This window comes from Neoarius graeffei, chromosome 20 (assembly GCF_027579695.1).
Source record: "Neoarius graeffei isolate fNeoGra1 chromosome 20, fNeoGra1.pri, whole genome shotgun sequence".
In the NCBI taxonomy this organism is placed as follows: Eukaryota; Metazoa; Chordata; class Actinopteri; order Siluriformes; family Ariidae; genus Neoarius; species Neoarius graeffei.
Window position 1 is genome coordinate 6132203 of NC_083588.1, and position 21006 is coordinate 6153208.

A 21006-nucleotide genomic window follows, 5' to 3' on the forward strand; every position below is an offset into this window, starting at 1 on the left:
GTCGTCCACGAAAGAAGCCTCTCCTAAAGCCCAGGCACAAAAAAGCCCACCTAGAGTTTGCCAGGGCCCATGCTGACAAAGATGAAGACTACTGGGACTCTATACTCTGGAGTGATGAGACCAAGATAGATGTTTTTGGAACTGATGGCTTCAAAACTGTATGGCGTCGCAAAGGTGAGGAATACAAAGAAAAATGCCTGGTGCCTACAGTGAAACATGGTGGTGGCAGTGTCCTTATGTGGGGCTGCATGAGTGCTGCTGGTGTCGGGGAGCTGCATTTCATTGATGGCATCATGAATTCACAGATGTATTGCTCTATACTGAAAGAGAAGATGCTACCATCACTCCGTGCCCTTGGTCGTCGTGCACTTTTCCAACATGACTAAATACACATCTAAGGCCACTGTTGGATTTCTGAAGAAGAACAGGGTGAAAGTGATTCAGTGGCCAAGTATGTCTCCTGATCTGAACCCAATCGAACACCTATGGGGAATTCTGAAGAGACAAGTTGAGCATCACTCTCCATCCAGCATCCAGTCACTAAAAGAGGTCACTGTTGAAGAATGGAAAAAGATTGATGTTGCAAAATGTCGCCAACTTGTTCATTCCATGCCTAGAAGACTTGATGCTGTCATTAAAAATCATGGAGGCCATACAAAGTACTAGATGTAGTCGTTTTTGTTGTGGGGTGTACTCATTTTTGCACCACCCTAATTTGAGTAAAACTGAAAAATGTGTAATCTAAGTTATATTATTAACCTTACTTTCACGTTATAAGTTAAACAGATGTTATATTAAACTGTGTCTTGTCAACATTTTGAAAATCGTTTGTGTTCACTGAGATATTGTTTAAAATGTTACTTTTCAAAGGGGGTGCACTCATTTACGCTCAGCACTGTATAGAAGTGGAGAGAGAGAGAGACGTACCGTAGCTTCTGTTCATGTTAGCTTCAGTGAAAGAGGTGTGGCCTTTGCGCCTGCTGGTTCCTGTGAAGGAGGCGTGGCCAATGCATAAAATTAAAACATCAGCCGCTTTCAATGTAATTTTAATTTACCAGATCGTTGATGACATCGAAGAGAGCCGTACTGTTTCTCAGAAAGAGAAATACACTCCTCCTCAACCGTGCAACTGAAAGTGCTTCCAGAACAACGCAAGCAATCAGACAACCTCCTGTTTATCTTTGTGCTGAGTTCCAAAAACAGAAGCAACATAAATCAAATATAGAAGAAAATAAACCCCCCCCAAAAAAAATGAAGCAATACATTTACAATTCGCACTCGCACCACTCGATGCATGATTAAATATTTAAAATGGCCCAGTGTAATAACAGTATCAATTTTCAAGCTGCTTTGACGTGGAGTGCAAGAGAAAATCACAGACCTCATCGAGAAGTCAAGATATATTCAGTGTAAGGTATCGAGCTGGAACGCTGGCTGGATGCCACGTCAGCTCGAGCTCTGCCTCCGACCTTTGACACAGCATGTCGAACATGACTCCGGAGTGTAGACTGACCCTGTGACCCCGTGCCAACATTTCTGCCTCCTCAGACTGCCCCTGGCTGGGTGCCAGACGTCGCTGAGTCCGGTGGTGAGCTGCGGCCCGCCGGGCGTCGTTCTGACTCGGCCCGTCATCATCAGCATGGAGCACTGCTCCGATTCCTGCACGGATCACTGGGCCATCAGGCTAAAGAAACAAACCTACGAGGGCACCTGGGAGGTGAGTCCATGATAAAGCAAGAACATACGTGTGTGTGTGTGTGTGTTTATGAACCTGGTCTCACGGAAGAATTTCAACAGAGTGTTGTCGAGTTATCAGTAGTTCAGGATGGAGTGGTCCGTGATTCCAGCATCCAATCAAATTGGATCATTTCTGCATGAAATCAGAAAAAGGTTCTCGTTTCGGTCCATCGGCTCCAATTCCAGTGGATATAAAAAGTGTACACACTCCATTAAAATGATCGGTTTTTCTGATGTAAAAAGAGAGCCCACGATAAATCATTTCGAAACTTTTCCCACCTTTAATGTGACCTATAAACTGAAAAACAAACAAATCTGTTTGGGGGGAAAAACATAAAAAATAAAAAACGTACAGTCAGCTGGTTGTGTAAGTGTGCACACCCTTAAACTACAACCCCGATTCCAAAAAAGTTGGGACAAAGTACAAATTGTAAATAAAAACGGAATGCAATGCTGTGGAAGTTTCAAAATTCCATATTTTATTCAGAATAGAACATAGATGACATATCAAATGTTTAAACTGAGAAAATGTATCATTTAAAGAGAAAAATTAGGTGATTTTAAATTTCATGACAACACCACATCTCAAAAAAGTTGGGACAAGGCCATGTTTCCCACTGTGAGACATCCCCTTTTCTCTTTACAACAGTCTGTAAACGTCTGGACGGGAGCATATGTTGCTCTAGAACCTGGATATACCTTTCAGCATTGATGGCGTCTTTCCAGACGTGTAAGCTGCCCATGCCACATGCACTAATGCAACCCCATACCATCAGAGATGCAGGCTTCTGAACTGAGCGCTGATGACAACTCGGGTCGTCCTTCTCCTCTTTAGTCCGAATGACACGGCGGCCCTGATTTCCATAAAGAACTTCAAATTTTGATTCGTCTGACCACAGAACAGTTTTCCACTTTGCCACAGTCCATTTTAAATGAGCCTTGGCCCAGAGAAGACGTCTGCGCTTCTGGATCATGTTTAGATACGGCTTCTTCTTTGAACTATAGAGTTTTAGCTGGCAACGGCAGATGGCACGGTGAATTGTGTTCACAGATAATGTTCTCTGGAAATATTCCTGAGCCCATTTTGTGATTTCCAATACAGAAGCATGCCTGTATGTGATGCAGTGCCGTCTAAGGGCCCGAAGATCACGGGCACCCAGTATGGTTTTCCGGCCTTGACCCTTACGCACAGAGATTCTTCCAGATTCTCTGAATCTTTTGATGATATTATGCACTGTAGATGATGATATGTTCAAACTCTTTGCAATTTTACACTGTCGAACTCCTTTCTGATATTGCTCCACTATTTGTTGGCGCAGAATTAGGGGGATTGGTGATCCTCTTCCCATCTTTACTTCTGAGAGCCGCTGCCACTCCAAGATGCTCTTTTTATACCCAGTCATGTTAATGACCTATTGCCAATTGACCTAATGAGTTGCAATTTGGTCCTCCAGCTGTTCCTTTTTTGTACCTTTAACTTTTCCAGCCTCTTATTGCCCCTGTCCCGACTTTTTTGAGATGTGTTGCTGTCATGAAATTTCAAATGAGCCAATATTTGGCATGAAATTTCAAAATGTCTCACTTTCGACATTTGATATGTTGTCTGTGTTCTATTGTAAATACAATATCAGTTTTTGAGATTTGTAAATTATTGCATTCCGTTTTTATTTACAATTTGTACTTTGTCCCAACTTTTTTTGGAATCGGGGTTGTAATACGTCGTTGAAGCGCCTTTTGATTTAATTACAGCGTTCAGTCTTTTTTGGGTCGGAGTCTATCAGCCTGCCACATCTAGACTTGGCAATATTTGCCCATTCTTCCTTGCAAAAGCGCTCCAAATCTGTCAGATTGCGAGGGCGTGTCTCTTGCACAGCCCTCTTCAGGTCACCCCACAGATTTTCAATTGGGTTTCGGTCTGGGCGCTGGCTGGGCTTTTCCAAAACTTGAATTTTTTTTCTGGTGAAGCCGTTCTTTTGTTGATTTCGATGTATGCTTGAGGTCATTGTCATGCTGAAAGATGAAATTCCTCTTCATCTTCAGCTTTCTAGCAGACACCTGAAGGTTTTGGGCCAAAATTGACTGGTCTTTAGGGCTGTTCATAATTCCCTCCACCTCGACTAAAGCCCCTGTTCCAGCAACAACCCCAAAACGTGATGCTGCCACCACCATGCTTCACCGTGGGTATGGTGTTCTTTTGGTGGTGCGCAGTGTTGATTTTTGCGCCAAACATACCTTTTGGAATTGTGGCCAAAAAGTTCAAGCTTGGTTTCCGAACACATTTTCCCACATGCTTTTGGGAAAGTTGATGTATTTTTTTTTTTTGCAAAATTTAGCCGGGACTGGATGTTTTTCTTTGACCCTACCTCATAGTCCAGACGTTTGGAGAATACGGGAGATTGTTGTCACATGTAGTACACAACCAGTACTTGCCAGAAATTCCTGCAGCTCCTTCAGTGTTGCTGTAGGCCTCTCGACAGCCTCCCTGACCAGTTTTCGTCTTGTCTTTTCATCAATTTTGGAGGGACATCCAGTTCTCGGTAATGTCACTATTGTCACATTCCCATATTTTCTCCACTTCTTGATGACTGTCTTCACTGTGCTCCATGGTCTATCTAATGCTGTGGAAATGTTTTTGTACCCTTCTCCTGACTGATACCTTTCAACAACGAGAGCCCTCTGATGCTTTGTAAGCTCTCTGTGAACGCTGGCTTTTGCTGGAGGATGCAACTGAGTAAATGTCTGAACTTTATTTGGGGTTAATCAGAGTCATTTTAATTGATGGCAGGTGTGAACCCAAAAAGACTGAATGCTGTGATTAAATCAAAAGCCGCTTCAACAAAGTATTAGTTTAAAGGTGTTCACACTTATGCAACCAGCTTATTGTACACTTTTTTTTATTTTTTATGTTTTTACCCCGAACAGATTTGTTTGGTTTTTCAGTTGAATTGTACAGGTTATAGGTCACATTAAAGGTGGGAAAAGTTTTGAAATTATTTATCGTGGTTTGTGATTTTTTTTTTTTTACATCACAAAAACCCATCATTTTAACGAGGTGTGTACACTTTTTATGTCCACTGTACGTATTAAATTGTCAACATTTCGAAATTGATTCTTTTGGTTTCGTGGTTCAAATCTCCACGACACATGGCATTTCCTCAACACGACAACTCTGTAAATAAATAAATAAATAAATAAACAAACAAACAAACAAACAAACAAACAAAAATGCTGCAACCCAAAACACACGGCATGTTTGGATCACTTCCAGCAGTTGAATCGATTCAAATTCAGAGTCAAATCGCATTCTCGCTGCGAACGAACACTCATGCTAACGCTAACTCTGTTGTACGGGTTGTTTTTGGTCTGAGTGTGACGTGTCCTTGTTCCCTTGAATAACAGTAGAAAGGACGTACTCTTGTCACCAAAATGACAAGCTTTTGTGACGTTTTCTCATCTCATCTCATTATCTCTAGCCGCTTTATCCTGTTCTACAGGGTCGCAGGCAAGCTGGAGCCTATCCCAGCTGACTACGGGCGAAAGGCGGGGTACACCCTGGACAAGTCGCCAGGTCATCACAGGGCTGACACATAGACACAGACAACCATTCACACTCACATTCACACCTACGCTCAATTTAGAGTCACCAGTTAACCTAACCTGCATGTCTTTGGACTGTGGGGGAAACCGGAGCACCCGGAGGAAACCCACGCGGACACGGGGAGAACATGCAAACTCCGCACAGAAAGGCCCTCGCCGGCCACGGGGCTCGAACCCAGACCTTCTTGCTGTGAGGCGACAGCGCTAACCACTACACCACCGTGCCGCCCTCTTTTGTGATTTTTTTTTTTTGCCTGTGTGTGGGTTCTGTAGACGGAGCCATTCTCCGTCCATCCGTTTATAACGCGTCCCGATTTCTTTCCTTTTTCATGACTGAACTGCGATGGGTTTCCCAAAAGCCTCTTAATACGAAGAGCATCTTAACTCAGAGAGAGAGTGTTTATTGTGATGCTCGCTCGACCATTTAACGATGATCTTTGTGCTATGATGCTTTTGGGAAACCCTTCCCTGAATCGTATCTCCATCGTCGGCTCCTCAAACAAACGCGTCGTGTAATCCTGCAAAGAGCATTCCCAGGAAGGAGACTGAAGAAGAGGGGAGAGAGAAAGGATGGAGAAGCAGAGCAGGGGGGTGGCAGTGCGAGTGAAGGTCCTCTTTCATGTTCGATATTGTGCATAAATTATTCAGGCCGCCCGGTGTGGCAGCGGCGGGGCGTCTGCAGAATGAATTGGCCTGTCTCTGGCTGAGGTTAGACGAGGACTTTTAATCATCCTTTGGCACAAATATAGTCCAGGTACCCCAGACTCAGGCAGGAAAGCGGGGAACTTCGTCCTCAGCTGAGTGTTCGCAGACTGACTCGGAGCAATTAATTTCTCCAGAGAGCGTCTGAAGCGACAGGAAGAAAGGCTGAAATATAGTCCCTCGTCGATATCGAACCATCTGAATGGGAACGTTCAAGAAAAAGAATAAGGATGGGATAAAAAGGAAAACGCTCAGGTTGGAAAAAATACGTCTTCGTGGCGGGTGGATGTGAAAACGGCTCACGTCGATGGCAATTTTATTGATGAACACAACGGCTCGTTTCATCGATCAGCAGGAGGTCATTTCCTGGCCGGAGGTCCTGAGGTGTGCGAGGTTGATGAGATCAAGAAAGCCGGGTGCGATCGTCACCGAGTCTCCCTTTCGCCTTTTCGTCTAATTAAAGCCGCTCTGGGAAGCCGTAAGAAGATCGTATTGGACCACAGGTTACAAACGAACACCATGTTTCATCCGGAAATTGCGACTCTGTAGATTTCTCCTCATTTGAACCGCATGCTGGACATCTGTCACACTGTATATTTACATCTGGCTTCAAGGCGTTTTGTTATTGTTTGTGAAATATTGGAGTTTGCAGTTTTCAGCTCGAACAGATATTTCACTCACACGTTATGAGCTCGTATCTGTGGGCCGGCCTTAATTAATGCGTTTTCGCAGCCGTTAAAGAAGAGCACATCTAACTGTCAAAACGGCGAATTGATTAACGGACGGGGCCGAGCGTAAAACGGTGAGGGATTGGTCACGGTGTTGCCACGGAGACACTAATGAGCGAGGTCAACTCGTTCTGACCGTGATGGCGTCACCGGAGCTGTCTGGAGCGAAATGTTCACAATGACACAGCGAGCAGCTTGCCTTTTTTTTTTTTCCATTTAATGGCTGTAATCAAAAAGATAAGGAGGAAATTGCTGAAGGAAAATGAATCGGATTTGTTTGATGTGATGAATTCATCCGAGGCCTTTCATTTTTCTTCTGTAAACACCTCCGCTTCAGAGACAAGCGTGGCTGTTTTTGTGTCTCAAATATCAAAAGTAATGAATGCCAAACAAGGCACGAACAAGAAGAATATGAACATAGGTAATTGCAAATTAGCACAGCAATTCAGATGAATGAATTCAACGTGATCAAAATGTGATATTAATTACTCTCGCAACCAAAATGCAACCGATCTTCAGCGTTTCTCGACAAGCCCACTATGACACCTGCCCTGCCCTGCCCTGCGTGAGCTGTGCCCTTACCCATTTCCTTGTGTGTGTTAGGACGTACTGCTGCTTGGCGAGGAGTCGGTGTCCGAGCCGTTTTACTGCCAACTGGAGGCCGAGACGTGCCGCGTATTCACCGAGCAGCTCGGACGCTTCGCTCTGGTCGGAGAGTCCCTCAGCATGGCCGCAGCCAAGCGCCTCAAACTGCTGCTGTTTGCCCCGGCCTACTGCTCCACGCTCGAATACACCATCCGTGTCTACTGCACCGATGACACACACGACCTCATCCAGGTGAGTCACCTTGACTTTGACTGATATCAAATAAGTTTTGTACGATTTATGAGATAAACAGTATCGCATGTTCGTCAATACTTCGGGTCATTCCATGCCAAATCAACAAATATCTGACAAATTTATGCTCGACCATCTCAGATTTCAATGAAATTTGGAGGGCCCAGAGATACTATTAAAAAAAGTTAATCCCCAAAATTTGAGCTTCCTATCTCCAACGGTTTCAGAGATACAGGCATTTGAATTTTTAGATTTTTTTGCATTTTGCTCAAAACATACATATTTCAAAGTGTAATACAATCTTTATTATGCAAGATAGAAACCTAAAATTTTGCACAGAGAGACTCAATGTCTTGTACGACAAGCTTCAACTTAGAATTTCAATGGTCATTGTATATTAGATGGTGATTTTAACAAGGAAATTAAAAAGACAAATTTGCATTTTTTGCATTTTTAATTCATTCTGGAAGCTTGCCTGTGGCAGTAACGCTTAAACTAAGAATGTTATTCAAAGGTCACCTATTGTGCTGTGTTGATATTGATAAGGCTGGCTGTTGACTGGTACACAATAGCTGGTCATTGATTGCTAATGTTACACAGTCTTAGATTAAAATCAATTTACAAATCATTAATACTGAGCATTAATTGAAATTTTATTTAAAATTGAGGAAGAAACATGTCTCCTAACCTACTTGAGCCTTATTGAAGCATTTATTAACCCTCAAATATCAGTTATATGAAAATATATCAAAAATTCTAATTTGGTGAAAATGGATTTTTTAAACCCCTGTAGTTTAAAAATACTTGAGAGACACAGAACAAAAATTTGGAAATATAAAATATGGGTCTTGGGGATTACTGAAAAAAATTTACAAGTTCCTAACTGCTATCCCACATTGGATTTCTTGCTACTGAAAATGGCATGTTTTAGAAATCGGCGAATTTCAAAACCCTATTACAGACAAACTAGGAATAGTGGAGACTTGGTAACACTGAAATTGGTCGATATTTCTGTGTAGATTTGAATAATATTCTTAGTTTAAGCGTTACTGCCACAGGCAAGCTTCCAGAATGAGTTAAAAATGCAAAAAATGCAAATTTGTCTTTTTAATTTCCTTGTTAAAATCACCATCTAATATACAATGACCATTGAAATTCTAAGTTGAAGCTTGTAGTACAAGACACTGAGTCTCTCTGTGCAAAATTTTAGGTTTCTATCTTGCATAATAAAGATTATATTACACTTTGAAATATGTATGTTTTGAGCAAAAAACAAAAAAATCGAAAAATTCAAATGCCTGTATCTCTGAAACTATTGGTGATAGGAAGCTCAAGTTTTGGGGATTAACTTCTTTTAATAGTATCTCTGAGCCCTCCAAATTTCATTGAAATCTGAGATGGTCGAGCATAACCTCTTGTTGATTTGGCATGGAATGACCCCTTCGCTACACCATGTTGAATCTATATGAACCAATAATGTCATGTCAAAATCACCAACCAGTCTGTTTCCATGTTAATAATATGAGTGACTGCTGAATGGTCATCTTTTTGAGAAGCGAGTCTTGATTGCTTGCTGTGCTTATCCCAACCAACGGGTGGCTCATAATTTTGGGCCCTGAATGCTGACTGGTCCGTATTTTTTTTTTTAGAATGATTGATAATTGGTTGGAAGAATGGCGGAGTGGCTGGTTCATATTTTTTGTCGTGAATGTTAACCTTATGATGGTGATTGAAGACTGTGTTGATGTACCAACGGGTAATTGGGTCCATGTTGTCGTCGAGAATGTATTTGGTCACTAAGTCGGTGTAATGAACGGTAATCAGTTGCCATGGTATCAATTTTGTCGAGAATTGTAATCGGTTGCTGTTTTAGTACAGTGAACAGGGATTGGTGTGGTGATGTATGATGTTCATTGTCAGTGTTCATTAGCGGCTACATTGCAGTAGCGAGCGCTAATTAGTGGATATGTTGACAGGGTGAGACGTAATTGGATAGCACGTTCGTACGGAGTGTTAATCTCTTGAAACGTCGGTGGAGATTTGTTGCGATGTTGGAGTGGATGGGCTCGTCTTTTGGTTCGTATTTTTGAATGGCGATTTGTCGATATTGATTGACAGTCGGTTGATACATTACACTGAAGGAGTTGCAGTCGGTCGGTGAGGTGGCTGCGACTTAGCACATACACTCACCGGACACTTTATTAGGAACACCCATCCATCCACCTGCTGTTTGATGCAATTCTCGAATCAGCCGATCCCTTGACAGCAGCGCAATGCATCAAACCACGCAGATACAAATCAAGAGCTTCGGTTCATTAACGTTCAAACATCAGAACGGGAAAAATTGCGATCTCAAAGTGTGACGTTCTTTCACTGTGGCATGGGTGTTGGTTCGAGTATTTCAGATGGACTGGTTTAAGTATTTCAGAAACTGCCGATCTCCTAGGGTTTTCAGACACACACACACACACACACACGGTCTCGATACACAGAATGGTGCGAAAAAACATTGAGTGAGTGAGTGAGCGACAGTTCTGTGGGTGGAAACAAAAGCCTTGTTGATAAAAAAGGTCAGAGGAAATGGACAAATTGGTTCGAGCTTTTTTGCCAGGAAGGACATAGTAACTCTTCACTCTTTACAACCATGGTGAGCAGAAAAGCATCTCAGCATGCAACAGCAGAAGAACACATTAGGTTCTAGTCCTGCCAGCCAAGAACAGGAGTCTTAGAATCAAGAACAAGTTCCTATTAAGTGGCCAATGAGTATGTAGCATACTTTAGCCAGTATCATCATCTTCTTTTGGCTGCTCCCGATTCGGGGTCTCCACAGCAGAGCTTTCGTCTCCATTGCTCCCTGTCTTCGGCATCCTTCTCTACCACACCTGCCACTTTCATGTCCTCTCTCACCACATCCATGTATCTCCTCTTTGGCCTTCCTCGTTTTTGTTTGCCTGGCAGCTCCATCCTCAACATTCTCCTTCCCACATGCTCTGCATCTCTTCTCAGGATGTGCCTGTACCATCTCAGTCTCATCTCTCTTAGCTTCATTCCCAAGCTCTCCACATGTGCGGTCCTTCTGATGTGCTCGTTCCTTCTCCTGTCCAACCTCCCATCGCAAACCTTAACATCCTCAACTCCGCCACCTCCAACTTTGCCTCCTGTCTCTTCATTAAGGGTACGGTCTCCAATCCGTACATCACAGCTGGTCTCACTACTGTCTTATACATCTTACCTTTCACTTTTGCTGGGTCTTTCCGATCACAAATGACTCCTGAGATCCTTCTCCACCCTGCCTGCACTCTCTTTCTCACCTCACTATCGCAGCCCCCATTTTCCTGCACAGTTGACCCCAGGTACTTGAATTCATCAACTTTAAGCTTTAGCCAGTATGTCGGTGTACTGTAATTAAAGGTGATTGCATGGTATATTGAGGTCAGGAGAAAGTATTAGTTGATAGCATGGTGTCGTGACCGATGATTGGTCGCCACAGTGATGAGTGATGAAATACGTTGATGTCATCTGGAGAAATCGGTGCGTTTGGGTAATGAGTGGTCATCGGTTGGTGGGACTTGTTAACGGTTCATATTTTGAGATTTCTGTGTGGTGACTGGTCAATCTGTTAATACAGTATGATGACTGAGAATGGGTTGCTATGTTTGTGTCCTGAGTAATGATTGGTGGTATTCTGGGCTGAAGAGATCCGATCATTTTCTTGTTGAAGTATGCTGACGTCATGGTGTAAATCAGGATCATCAGGATTAGCCGATCAGAACGGTATGCTGAGATGGAAACTGAGCATTGGGGGATTTGATAGTGTCCTGACTGGTGATTGTTGCTGTTTTTGTGTGATGAACAATAATAGGTCCTATTTCGCTTCTGTTTTGTTCTGCTTGCCATCCGGCTGCTTACGTCTGTCTTTCTTTGGCGCCGTTCCCTTTTCCTTTTTTTTCCTCACGAACGGATCAAGAATAATCACGAGCTAATGCCAACGCTGGCTCCCTGGAGAAGCACGTTTGAGTAGCCTTTAAGATTTCATTTGCATGGTTAATTAGTAAATGAAAAAGAGAAGCAGTGTGGCTGCCATCACGAGTTCGCCACGAGAGGGAAGAGTGTAGTAATCACCACTCCAACCTCACACAGCCTGCCAGAGAGGAGAAAAAAAAAAAGGAGAGAGAAAGTGCATGTGAAACGACATAAGGAGATTGGCTGATGGAAATGGGAAAGTCATGTGAAAGAGTGATAGACGGATGGATGGAAAGCGCGCCAGAACAGCCACGTATGGCTCAGAGGATTGTGAGCAGCGCACTTTGGATCCAAAGCCTCAATCAGGCCACATGAAGGAAGTTCTCAGGAACACGAGGTCCTCTGGAGCTTCACGAGAAATTCTGCAGCTACTGATCTCCAGCCAAACTGCGGCCTCAGCACCCACACTCGTTATCAACTCATTAGGAGCTCGTTATGGCTAATTCTGCGAGACGCAAGCTGTTGATGTGCGATGAGAAGGTTTTTTGGTGTATTATTATTAATATTATATACAGTGGTGCTTGAAAGTTTGTGAACCCTTTAGAATTTTCTATATTTTTGCATAAATATGACCTAAAACATCAGATTTTCACACGAGTCCTAAAAGTAGATAAAGAGAACCCAGTTAAACAAATGAGACAAAAATATTATACTTGGTCATTTATTTATTGAGGAAAATGATCCAATGTTACATATCTGTGAGTGGCAAAAGTATGTGAACCTCTAGAATTAGCAGTTAATTTGAAGGTGAAATTAGAGTCAGGTGTTTTCAATCAATGGGATGACAATCAGGTGTGAGTGGGCACCCTGTTTTATTTAAAGAACAGGGATCTATCAAAGTCTGATCTTCACAACACATGTTTGTGGAAGTGTATCATGGCACGAACAAAGGAGATTTCTGAGGACCTCAGAAAAAGTATTGTTGATGCTCATCAGGCTGGAAAAGGTTACAAAACCATCTCTAAAGAGTTTGGACTCCACCAATCCACAGTCAGACAGATTGTGTACAAATGAAGGAAATTCAAAACCATTGTTACCCTCCCCAGGAGTGGTCGACCAGCAAAGATCACTCTGAGAGCAAGGTGTGTAACAGTCGGCGAGGTCGCAAATGACCGCAGGGTAACTTCTAAGCCACTGAAGGCCTCTCTCACATTGGCTAATGTTAATGTTCATGAGTCCACCATCAGGAGAACACTGAACAACAATGGTGTGCATGGAAGGGTTGTGAGGAGAAAGCCACTGCTCTCCAAAAAGAACATTGCTGCTCGTCTGCAGTTTGCTAAAGATCACGTGGACAAGCCAGAAGGCTGTTGGAAAAATGTTTTGTGGACGGATGAGACCAAAATAGAACTTTTTGATTTAAATGAGAAGCGTTATGTTTGGAGAAAGGAAAACACTGCATTCCAGCATCAGAACCTTATCCCATCACTGAAACATGGTGGTGGTAGTATCATGGTTTGGGCCCATTTTGCTGCATCTGGGCCAGGACGGCTTGCCGTCATCGATGGAACAATGAATTCTGAATTATACCAGCGAATTCTAAGGGAAAATGTCAGGACATCTGTCCATGAACTGAATCTCAAGAGAAGGTGGGTCATGCAGCAAGACAACGACCCTAAGCACACAAGTCGTTCTACCAAAGAATGGTTAAAGAAGAATAAAGTTAATGTTTTGGAATGGCCAAGTCAGAGTCCTGACCTTAATCCAATCGAAATGTTGTGGAAGGACCTGAAGCAAGCAGTTCATGTGAGGAAACCCACCAACATCCCAGAGTTGAAGCTGTTCTGTACGGAGGAACGGGCTAAAATTCCTCCAAGCCAGTGTGCAGGACTGATCAACAGTTACCGCAAACGTTGAGTTGCAGTTATTGCTGCACAAGGGGGTCGCACCAGATACTGAAAGCAAAGGTTCACATACTTTTGCCACTCATAGCTATGTAATATTGGATCGTTCTCCTCAATAAATAAATGACCGAGTATAATATTTTTGTCTCATTTGTTTAACTGCATTCTCTTTATCTACTTGTAGGACTTGTGTGAAAATCTGATGAGGTTTTAGGTCATATCCAGAAAGATAGAAAATTCTAAAGGGTTCACAAACTTTCAAGCACCACTGTATATCACATCTGTAAACACAGGAAAACAGTGTCGCGTGAAATAAATAGGTGTAGGATGAATAAAAGAGAGGAAAAATAAACACCTGCAGCTGCTGACCTTGACCATTACCAAACACTGGAGATGTGTGGATGTGTGTGTGTTCATGCAACGCTCTTGTTTTCCTGCTCTCATACACTCCCAGTCTGTGGTCAGCCACAGTGGCCTCGTGGGATGTGTAGCCTTTCGGGCCGATTCAGAAATATCGTGAGAGAGTTAGTTTGCAGTTCTGGTCGACACCAGACTGAGATCGCTGTTTTGTTGAAAACAGGACACACCTAACAGGTGCAGTGAGCTCCTTCTGGAAAATTTACCCCCCTCCAGAGTGACTGATTGGCTTCCTGTACAGTCACAGGTCTTCGTTTATTGTGATTGTCTTTGGATTATGAGGCTAATCAGCACCAGTCAGAAAAGAACGTTGTCGAAATTGCGTGGCGTCGAGGTAGCAGACGATCTCATGCCAGAGACGGATATTTATCTCTGATGACGTGTTAATTGTGTTGTGTTATGGACTGTAATGATTGCCACAGGGTATGGCACACATCAACACACACACACACACACACACTTCTGAGCACAAAAACAGATGAACAGCATCAGTGTTATTTTTAAAACCGAACGCTCCCGACGTCGCTCAGCCAAACGCAAAATTAAACACGAACTTTCCAAGCAAAAGGATTGCACTGGCACAGAATTCATTCCAGACAGATTTTGCACATCAGTATGTCCAGATTCTCTTTAAAACAGACAGATGGAAGGTCCCGCTCTCTCCCTCACGTCACTCGGCCCGACAGCAGGGCAGGAAGGGCGTCTTTTCATCTCCCAATTAAACCCGATTAGAAACAGCATAATTGCATTTGATCGTTAAGTGTCGTCATGACACCCGGGAGTCAGCGACATTTCACTTCACAGGCTCTCCATAAGCGAGTGGCCCGACGGGACCAATTAGATCAATATTTAACACGCAGCTCGCTCTTCTCCAGCGCCACCACCGCCGTGCCTGTAGACTAGAATAATATGGAAGGTTATGAGTTCAAATCCCAAGGCTGCATCAGAGACACTTTTGGACTCCTTCATCCTCAACTACTTTGATGCAAGTTTTGAGTGGGTTGTGTTGCGACAGCTCTGTGCCGGGGTTGGAGACGAATACGTATAAAAGTCCCGACATACAGCAGAGTCACCGTGACCACACTGAAGCTACTGAATTTATTTTACAATCCCACCATGTCCTGAAGTGTTTTATTCCTCTTCTACCACAGCAGTTTGTCAGCAATCACAACACTTCTTTTTTTTTTTGAATCACATCGCCCTTTTTTGTTTATAGTTACATTTAATGTTGTGGAACATCCCCAAAAATGATGTCCTATTCTCACAAGTCTTTTGACGTATCACTATTCAAAAGATTTCTCTGATAATTCAAGATATCGATCAGTAAATTTCAAATATAAACACTGCCTATTCACACCTACGGTCAATTTAGAGTCACCAGTTAACCTAACCTGCATGTCTTTGGACCGTGGGGGAAACCGGAGCACCCAGAGGAAACCCACGCGGACACGGGGAGAACATGCAAACTCCACACAGAAAGGCCCTCGCCGGCCACGGGGCTCGAACCCGGACCTTCTTGCTGTGAGGCTACACCACCGTGCCGTCTGTGTCTATGTGTCAGCCCTGTGATGACCTGGCGACTTGTCCAGGGTGTACCCCGCCTTTCGCCCATAGTCAGCTGGGATAGGCTCCAGCTTGCCTGCGACCCTGTAGAACAGGATAAAGCGGCTAGAGATAATGAGATGAGAATGAGATAAACACTGCCTACTGCAACACAACCTTAAATCGTCGCGTCAGTCTTCAGGTACACTGTTAAGACCACACAGATACTGTCATATCAGGAACAGCCACTAGATGGAGCCGTGTTACGTGTCAAAGGAGTGATGGAGGTCGACGAGACTGTATCTCCAGGATCTCTTACGGTATATCTCCCCTCTGTGGTCTCCCAAAGCAATCCACCAAGCAATATTAAACATTAGTCTAATACGCTACAATATCCATGTTTCCATGAACCTGCTCAATCCGCAGTTTGAAACTGCGAACTAAAAGACGAGGAATGTAAACATGTGAAATTTTGAAAAAACTCTCAAATATCGCAAAAACGTTTTTGCGCTCGCACGAGCCGATTTCCAGACGATTCGATAAAGCAGTGTTTCGCAAAATAGAAACGGAAACGACATGACATGAAGAGCAAATGGAAACGTGACCTTTCAGAAAAAAGAACGCTCTGTAAGAGCTATCGCGAAAGGAGAAAACCCATCATAAAAGAATTCGTAAACATCACTCAAAAGAAACGCACACAATTCGCAATTATGTTTTATCGCAATTTTTTGAACGTCACTTCTATTTTGCGCAAAACTGCAACGGAAAACGGAGTGCGGAACAGCTAGCAAACACAAATTACCGATATATAGATATATTAGTCACTGAGATGCAGATGTTTTCGGGACATCCCTTACGTTATCGCAGCAGGAAACAGTCGTTCTATCTGAAGGATGTTGAAAAAAAGAATATTTTTCATTTCGGTACAGCTTGGGAGTATTGAGCATCACAGAAATTGTCTCTGGGAAGATTTCGAATTAAATTTATAGATATGAACAGTTCCATTAAATGTATAAACATATCAGCATAACATTTATTTAAAAATGAAATCGCAGTGCTGAAAGTAGCTATTTAAAGATGTGGCACCTGTGTACAAAAATAAAAACTATTGTCATAATCGCTAGCTTTTGTTAGCTATTTATATGTGAGTATTGCAGCTTGAAGTAAAGGTCAGAAACCAAACATGAAGAAGCTGTAGTTTATATCGGTCTTTCTCAACCACTGGGCCACGAAGCGCCATCTAGTGGGCCGCAAATGTTTTTCAAGTTTGAAGCCAAATACTAAACAGTTCAGGAGTGTGTTGTAGTGTCGCAAATCCAGTGGCTGGTTTGCTGAGCGCTTTTCAAGTGGAATAAAAACATTTGTGGGTAAATTAAGAAGAACAAGCCTTTATTTTTGTCACATTCTTCCTCTGCATTTAACCTGCACGTGTGCACAGAGAGAGAGAGAGAGAGAGAGCACAGTGGGCAGAATAAATAAATACATTTGTGGGTAAATTCTATGGATCTGTGATGCCTGCTGAAAGAGAAGAGCAGGGAGGATTGAGAATTGAGCGGCTGTGGTTTGTTTACACCCGAAAGTAAAACTTGTAGCGTCCTAGCAACCATCTCGAAAACGCGTACAGAAAGCCCAGAAATTCCTCCTTACCCGGGCAAAAACGATACAGGATTTATCTTGTCGTGTCCTGATCCCCAGATCTTTAACCCAGCCACATATAAAAAGTTCCACGCCTCCGTGCTCTTCCAGGTTTTCATCTGTTTGTCCATGTAGAACGATGTCTGCAGCACCAGGTAGTTTGAGATGTCGGGGAACTCAACGGACGGATAATTTTCCAACTCGTAATGAATGAATGACTTGATTTAAACACGATAAGTTGATCAGCAGAGCTGGTGGGGTCGTACATGTACAGATCCAAATAATTACAAATATCGTTAATCCCTTTTGATTGAGAACACCCTGGCTTCTGGCACATCCATACTGTTTTAAATACAATACCTACAATGATAAACACTTTGTTTTAATTGTATTTATTGAATTCCTGGACTCCCATCTGTAACAGGGAGTGATGTTGCGTCCCATGAATTCACTTTACGGTCGATTATTAGATTCGAATCGAATCGATGAGCCAAAATAATTGGGGATCTTGGTTAATGGGCCCCGAGTCATGAGAAGGATGAATGAATAGGTGGGCCTTAAAGGAGAAAAGGTTGAGAACCCCTGGTTTTTAATCGCCGTTGTTCATTTAACGCCTGAAAAGTTCCTCCTGCCCTTTGTTTTTTTCAGCGTATTAGTTCTGGATGATGGTTGAAAACATAAATGGATGAAATTTTGCTTGTTTCGTCTGACACGTCTCGGTGGATGATTCGCTTTCGGACTCGACGATGAAGGTTTTGATGGTTTTATGAAGTTTGATGTCTTATTTGGAGCTCACTTATTAAACTCGCCGTGCTGACGTGACGTCCCTGAAATTCAGCTCACGGTGTGTCTAGACTGCAGATGAGACCCTGGCTGCTGAGACTGGGGTTTTGGGTTTTTTTTCCCTTCCTTGCCAAATCTGTGCGTAACGTGTAACGCGTGATGTTTCAGGTGCTGACTCGGCTGAGCAAGAGAGAGAGAGAAAGAGAGAGAGAGATCGACCTTTGTCTCAAAGCAGAGGATAATTGCATGTGTGTGTTGGGTGGAAAGTGCATCGTCAGCTCCGTGACGTAAAGTTTAATGTGACACTTGGCTTCATCGAGAGGAGACAGACGGAGAGTGAGAGAAATGACATGTCGCAGTGTTGCACTTACTTTTTCACGATGATTTATCAAGAGCAAAGTGCATCTTCTCCCTGTGTGTGTGTGTGTATATATATATATATATATATATATATATATATATATATATATATATATATAATATCTGTGTGTGTGTGTGGAGTGCAGCTGCCTCAATGCTCACCCTCGAAGTTATTAATCAGAGATGAGGGAGGCTGTGGAAGAGGCACTGATGGGCCCAATCCATCAGAGAGAGAGAAAGACAGGAAGAGAGGGTGACATAGACGGAGAGAGGCTGTTATAGATGAAGAGAGAAAGACAATAAAACCAGCTCAGCTCGAGGGAATGCTTAACTATATGCAGATACGTCTTTATAATGAACATCTGCACGTCATCATTCAAAAAATCCCCGTCTCACATGCTGAATTGTTTGTCGACTCAATGCAAAGGCATCGTTCATCTTCCGAGTCGTTTTATTTCCATCACTGTACCTTCAATCTCTTTCAATCACTTTCGGAAAAAAAAAAAAGCGCCACGTATCCAAAAACGCTGCCGCAATTGAAATCCTGTTGTTATTTAATATTGCACAGGAATTGCAGGAGTTATAATTAATTCATCGCTTCGTCGTGTACGGTTCGTGTCACATGGCATCTTTGTTTGGTTTTTTTGTTTTGTTTTGTTTTGTTTTTTTACTTTGCATATCCATGTGTTATTGCTTCCACTTTATTTATTTAAAGTCAGTCTAGTGCACTAACAAACATCATAAATCATTACTGCTGAGCACAGAGACTCTCACACACTCAGATTCTCAGATATTAGCAACAGCTTGCCTTAAATCACACAGACATTTACATTTATTTCTTTTTCATTCACTGATTTCCCAGACATCTCTTTTCTTTCTTGCTTTCTTTTTTTCATCCCAGATTCAAAAAAGCGGATTCGGATCACCCGAGCACAGAGACCGAGCAGTTCGACGCGTAAATGAGTTGCTTGATTAACAATGTACGATCAGAAAATAAATCATAACCGTTTTACGGCAACGTAACGAATAATTGCGACCAAATCTGGCTCTTGACAGACGAACACAGCGATGTGGATGAATTGTCGATTGCGAATACTCATCTCATCTCATTATCTCTAGCCGCTTTATCCTGTTCTACAGGGTCGCAGGCAAGCCGGAGCCTATCCCAGCTGACTACGGGCGAAAGGCGGGGTACACCCTGGACAAGTCGCCAGGTCATCACAGGGCTGACACATAGACACAGACAACCATTCACACTCACATTCACACCTACGCTCAATTTAGAGTCACCAGTTAACCTAACCTGCATGTCTTTGGACTGTGGGGGAAACCGGAGCACCCGGAGGAAACCCACGCGGACACGGGGAGAACATGCAAACTCCGCACAGAAAGGCCCTCGCCGGCCACGGGGCTCGAACCCGGACCTTCTTGCTGTGAGGCGACAGCGCTAACCACTACACCACCGTGCCACCGATTGCGAATACTGTTAATCATAAATTATTGATGAAACACTGGATCCATTTTGGGTGACGTAGTGGTTAGCGCTGTCGCCTCACAGCAAGAAGGTTCTGGGTTTGAGCCCAGTGGTTGACGAGAGCCTTTCTGTGTGGGTTTCCTCCGGGTGCTCTGGTTTCCCCCAAAGACATGCAGGTTAGGCTCATTGGTGGCTCTAAATTGACCGTAGGTGTGAGTGTGAATGGTTGTCTGTTCCCCCTTTTCCACTAAATCAGTTCCAGGGCTGGTTCAGGGCCAGTGCTGGTGCTGGTTCACAACTCTTTCAACTTGCGAGCCAGCTGAGAACCAGTTTGCTTTTCCATAGCTCAGGGTGCTAAGGGGAGCCACGTCATTACGTCACTGTATGCGTCAGTTACGTCGCTGTGTTTGCATAAACCTTGGCACGAACATCAAAGCAACAACAACATGGAGAAGAAGAAGAAGCAGCAAAAACAACAATAATGGATGACTGCTGCTTTACTGCATCCATGATATCTCATCGCTTATTTAAAAATTGTGACCTTTCACGGTCTTGCTATTGTTGTTGGTCTTAACAACTCCGCCCCCCCCCCTCCCCTCCCCCCCGCTGACGTAAGTGGTTCTTTCCTCTGGCCCAGCAAAGAGCTGGTGCTAGCCTGGAACCGGTTTTTCTGGCCCCAGAACCAGTTCTTTGTCAGTGGAAACAGAAAACTAAGTACTGGCCCCGAACCAGCCCTGGAACTGATTTAGTGGAAAAGGGGCATGTGTCTATGTGTCAGCCCTGTGATGACCTGGCGACTTGTCCAGGGTGTACCCCGCCTCTCGCCCATAGTCAGCTGGGAAAGGCTTATCCTGCACAGGATAAGCAGTTACGGATAATGGATGGATCCATTTTATAAAAGCAGTACGCCACTCTGCTTCACGTCATACCGTGTAACACTCTTACACGTGATCCGATCTCTGGAACATCCACCTACGTTTGGCTTTTTGCTTTAATATCCAGTACCAGTCAAAAATTTGGACGCACCTGTGATTCGTTGGTTATTCTTAATTTTGACAATTTTCCCCATCGTTGAACAAGACTGAAGACATCACAAGTATGAAATAACATCTGGAATGATGTGGTAAACCAAAACAACATGTTCCATTTTCCGTTTCCAGTTCACAGCTTTTTATTTTTATTTTTATTCCTCCCCCGGCTTGTCTTTCTTTTTGTGTTTGTATAGTTTGACGTTTGCTCTTTGGTTGAATGTTTTGTCCGCCGGTTGTGGCGTAGCTCCAGACCCAGTTTTGGGTGTCGGTTTCCTTCAGGCCTTGGTCCACCGTGG

General features: G+C 43.3%; 1 protein-coding gene across 5 annotated transcripts in view; it reads left to right on the plus strand.

Annotated features, from left to right (window-relative positions):
- unc5a (unc-5 netrin receptor A) overlaps window positions 1-21006 on the plus strand; it is a 404105-nt gene that overhangs the window by 356704 nt on the left and 26395 nt on the right. For all 5 annotated transcript variants that reach the window (XM_060901162.1, XM_060901164.1, XM_060901165.1 and 2 more), the window contains 2 exons: window positions 1549-1717; window positions 7368-7601. In XM_060901162.1, the coding sequence (XP_060757145.1) occupies window positions 1549-1717; window positions 7368-7601 (403 nt within the window). The remainder of the gene's footprint in view (window positions 1-1548; window positions 1718-7367; window positions 7602-21006) is intronic.